Source organism: Arachis ipaensis, chromosome B03 (assembly GCF_000816755.2).
Source record: "Arachis ipaensis cultivar K30076 chromosome B03, Araip1.1, whole genome shotgun sequence".
Classification (NCBI taxonomy): Eukaryota; Viridiplantae; Streptophyta; class Magnoliopsida; order Fabales; family Fabaceae; genus Arachis; species Arachis ipaensis.
The window spans coordinates 126,065,350-126,070,285 of NC_029787.2; the positions used below are offsets into that span (position 1 = coordinate 126,065,350).

The window sequence follows — 4,936 nt, forward strand, 5'->3', positions numbered from 1 at the left end:
CGACCAAAAAATTTGAGTATAGCGAGCTATAAATCATCTTGAGTTGTACTGTCTAAGATTTTGCCACTTATTTATATAGTTGTATTATTTGTAAATAAAAATGTTTCTGTAAAAAGAAATGAATAATACATAAATTTGAAGACTAAGAATAATAGATTATATATAAAAGCACAGAAGTTTGATCCTCTCTGTTTGGATGATACAGGGTGCAAGCCTCAAACCCACTTATAGCTTGAAATGGGAGAGAATATGATTGTAAATGTTCGAAGATGCAAAGCAACGATCCATTATTTTGTTAATGATGAGTTGCATTATTCTTCAGGTTCTAAGGCAAGTAACTTTCCACGTGTATGAGAATTCCCATGTTTGTATAACAATAAGCATTGATCTAAGCAAGTGCTTAATTCCCTACTTTAGAGGGTGTTAGATCTTGACACCTTTTTCTCTTTTTTTCTTTTAATTTTTTTGGGGCCCTTTAAGTAATTTACCTCGATCAAAGTTCCAAAATGACCACTTCAAAAATTTACTCTTGTATTTATTCTTCCATATGTAAGGACAGTTTAAAACTTTTGTTTAATGAAACTTGACCAGATAATTAACATCTCCACTTTGAAAACCTTTTTCACCCTTCTAACATTATATAATTCAATCATGCAGAATGAACACCTGCACTTTCATTTGGCCTCGAGTCTCAAATGAACATCATTGTCAGGACACAAAAATCACTTCTCTAACTTGAGATTTAATTAAAAAGAAAAAAAATTACAGAACAAGATATACCATGTTATTGCCGCTTCCTCCCCAAAAATATACAATCCCAATTGGTGGCTTGTGTCAGTTCTCCTATAGATTTCTTGCACAAATAAGGTAGTAGCAGCAGCAGCAGCAGGCAACTCCAAAACAAAGAATTATGTTGATGAACATCCCTCCACTTAAACAGTGAAACTCGTCTTTTCTTAAAGACAAATCTACAGTAACAGCAGAAAGCGATAACTAATAACAGGCAGATATATGAAGTTACAAAAAATAATCTGGAGTCTTGCGTGTAGTGTCAGGCTCAATTTGCCTGGGGGCTGGATCGAACTGCAGAAAATTCTGCTCCATATTCTCTCCAATTTCCATTATTGCAGCCATGTTCCCACATCGGTAACAGTAATTTGGAGCACTAAATACAGTCACCACATTCTTGTCCTGGAAAAGTGATAGACACAATGTTAATACATGGAATTGAAAAGCCACCCAAACCTAGGAAGAAGTTAATACTGATTCAAAATATGTCACCTGGCACCAATTGTATCCTTCCATAATAAGCTGGTGTGCTCTAGATATCAGTGAGAGACCATTGGTATGATTAAACTGAGCAGCTATATCTTGTCCAAATGTATAACCAGCACCACGTGGAGATATTCCCCATCCACAGCGATCATCTGGATCTGACCATAAGAGGTCACACATTGGTCCTTCATGTGGAACCTGTTGTGCACAAGAACAATTGTTAGGCAACCCATATGGGAAATCATTGTCCATCCAATTAACCTCATGACTATACATGTTTGGATAATATGAATATTGATATTCCATTATGAATCAAAAAGATGGGAGTCCTAAAATGCGTAATGACTAATGGACATGGCAAGACTAATAACTAATAATACAAATATTAGTCAACTAAATAGTGAGAGGGTGAAAAAAAAGAGGATCCAAAACCAACCAGGTAACAACTAAGAGCTTTACAACAGTATTAGACACCACAATCACAACATATAAACTACTTTATACGGCATCAAACACCATTCTTCTAAAAACATCCAGAGACTGAAGCTATTATGAAAAGGTCAACTATCATCGAATGCTATAATTCTTTTATATGGAAATTCTCTTAATATAAAATGGATGGAAAGATCATGCAGTGAATTCATACTAGTTATTTCACACAAACCTCTTGTATACGATCCAATGCCCTGATATTATCTAATGTATCCAAAGAAGGTGAGAGACCTCCATGCAAGCAGAAAATCTGTTATATGTGAAAGTTAGAAGCTACAATAAAATACCAAAAGAAAAGAAGCTGACCTGAAAATAGTCAGAGTAATACTCCACAACAAATTTAATTCAAACCTGGCTCTCAATAAGGGCAGTCAGAGGTAAATAATCAAACAAGTCAGTAAAGTATTTCCAGACATTGGCGTTTCCATATTTTCTTAAACATTCATCATAGAAGCCGTACCTGAAAGGAGAAAGCCAATGACAAAGGTAATGGTAAATCAATAAATAAACAATTTTTCAAAATAAAATTGTTTAGTCAACCGAAGATTGTTTGTTCTTTTCCCTCGTACATTTCGAATTTTCGATCAAACAACTAATGAAGTGAAACCGCAAGCATAAGCCATGTGATTCATGCTTAGTTACCCTCAATCAGATGCATCACACAGGCTTTATATATACCCTCGCATACAAATTACAATACTTTCTATAAATAAATGGAAGAAACTAAGATATTAACCAGAGTCAAAGGGGGATCTGTAGCAACAACTATGTATGTTTGCAATTTGCACAGTAATATCATCTAAAATGTCTAACACTAAATAATACAGCCAAAGAGTTATGAGAAAGACAAAGAAAGAAAGAGAAGATTCAAGATTAGAAGAATAATTTTGAAACCCACATAAAACTAGGTTACTGATCCTAAGGCCTAAGCCAATGATAGAGGCTACATGATCTACCACAAACTTCAAGCAAAATCTATACTAAAACTTCTCCTTAAACATGCTGCACCTTTACACAGTCACAAAAATTACAATGGATAACAACAGAGTGTGTTGTGTGAGAAACATAGAATGCAATGAAATATTCATACACTTGAGTAATTTGACGGCTCTCATGATTTCCCCTGGTAAGTGTAATTCTATCCCTGTAGCGGACTTTCAAGGCCACCAGAAGTGTAACAGTCTCCACAGAATAGTACCCGCGATCTGCATTAATTAAGCGATTATCATGAGAAATGCCAGTAGCTTCATAGATTCAAAGGCTACATAATGTGATCTTCAAAGGACACATCCTATTATAACATTCTTCAATGATTCCATTACATTTAAGTTGTTCAACATAATGTCCTTCACGGAAGTTGAGACCATTATAGCTAAATATTTAACTCCTGCTTAGGGGCTTACTTTCTGCCGTAAAAAAGCCAAAGGTTTTCACTTATAGACTAAGATTATTGAAAACGTATCAATCTTTAATTCAATTTGTATCACTCAATAAAAACATTACATAACTTGTACTTATTATGTTCTCAGCAAAATATCAAAAGGACAACATGGACATCAAAAGTTTTGGTCTTCAATGAAAAACATCCTAGAAAAGCATCTCATGCCATCATCATTCCAATGATCAAAAGAAAACTATATAGAAAATACACCAATCTGGATATTTATAATTCCTCCACATTCATTACTCATCAGTCATGTCTCACCTCACTGCCCATAGTGTAAAAGAATAACCGCACTCCCATTACAAGATGTCAAGATCTAATAACAACACTTTCAATATCATAACAGCCATTAGCAAAATCCTTATTGTTAAACACACAGCAAACACACCGCAATCACATCACTGGGAGGGAGGAAAGGGCTGGGGAGGAAGCAAGTTCCACAAAACTGCTCTCTACCTAAGAGATGTTGGGTTGGCACAGCTGAAACAAAGGAACTCAAAATTTGAACCCCCTGTATATTTCGACAGTGGTACCAATGCAACAGGTACGGAAATAAACAAAGACCATTTCATAATCTACACTCATCGGATAAGTCTCTCATACACACACAATCATCAACATTTAAAGCAAATACTCCGGCCATTCTCTTTTTAAGATAGTAAACACATTAATTCGTTTATTTCATTTACATAAACAAAATTCTTGACAAAGTTATGCTTAACCCAAAAAAAAAAAAAAAAAAAAAAACAATCAAAACACAAAACAAACGACCTGTAGATGAATAAAATATCAGTTATTCCAATTTCCATATCCAACCACGTAATTTCTTTCAATCGTCAAAATAGTAATACACACTTCAATAACGTCCTGTATCAAGCCCTCTTCTCTTCTTACAAAACCAAAAAACCAACCTTTCAAAATGGAATATTCAAGCCCTAGCCACAATAATACGAAATTTGGGGAAACTCACCTACATAATCACCCATGAAGAGGTAATTGGTATCAGGAGCATTGCCACCTATGCGGAATAGCTCGACGAGATCGTAGAACTGGCCGTGAATGTCGCCGCAGACGGTGACAGGGCACTTCACCGGTTGCACGTTCCACTCCTCAACCAGAACCGTCCGCGCCTGATCGCACAGCGCTTTCACCTCCGCCTCCGACAGAGGCTTGCACTCCATCAGGTGCTCGATCTGACGGTCCAGATCCGCATGTGACGGCATCGTTTTTCCCCTTTCAAAACCACCAAAAAAATATTTCCCTGCGATCCAAAAAAGCCCTTCAAGATCGCTTATTCTCCTCCTCCTCCTTCTTCGTCTTCTTTTCCGTAGATCGACCGGGAAATGGATGGATTTAGCGCGACCGGAGGGTGTTCGACTGCAGGATTAGGGTTAGGGTTGGGGAACGGAACGCGGAGAGCAAAACGCACCGTTTTAGAGATGGCGTCGCTGTTGAATGTTTCGGTCTTTGAATCATTCCCGACTCTGTTATTTTTTTCCTTCCTCTCTTTTCTCTTTTCTCATTTCTCTTTCTCTGTGTTTCGCACTCAGACAGGGACAAAAACTAAATTACAAAATTTAACTAAATTAAAAAATACTTCTTTTCTCTTTTTTTGCCTTGAAAGATTAAATAATGTATTATGCACTGTACACAAAAAATAATATTATCACTTGTTTGTTTTTTTTATAAATTTATGCAAATATACTATATTAAAAAAAATTATGT

General features: G+C 36.0%; 1 protein-coding gene across 1 annotated transcript; it reads right to left on the reverse strand.

Moving 5' to 3' along the window:
- Positions 609 to 4,772, reverse strand: LOC107631931 (serine/threonine-protein phosphatase PP2A-2 catalytic subunit). The gene is made up of 6 exons (XM_016335526.2): positions 4,182 to 4,772; positions 2,858 to 2,972; positions 2,119 to 2,227; positions 1,940 to 2,017; positions 1,282 to 1,473; positions 609 to 1,191 (listed from the first exon to the last, which is right to left on the reverse strand). Exons 1-6 carry the CDS (start codon positions 4,432 to 4,434, stop codon positions 1,018 to 1,020), a joined length of 921 nt encoding a protein of 306 aa, XP_016191012.1. The 5' UTR covers positions 4,435 to 4,772; the 3' UTR covers positions 609 to 1,017.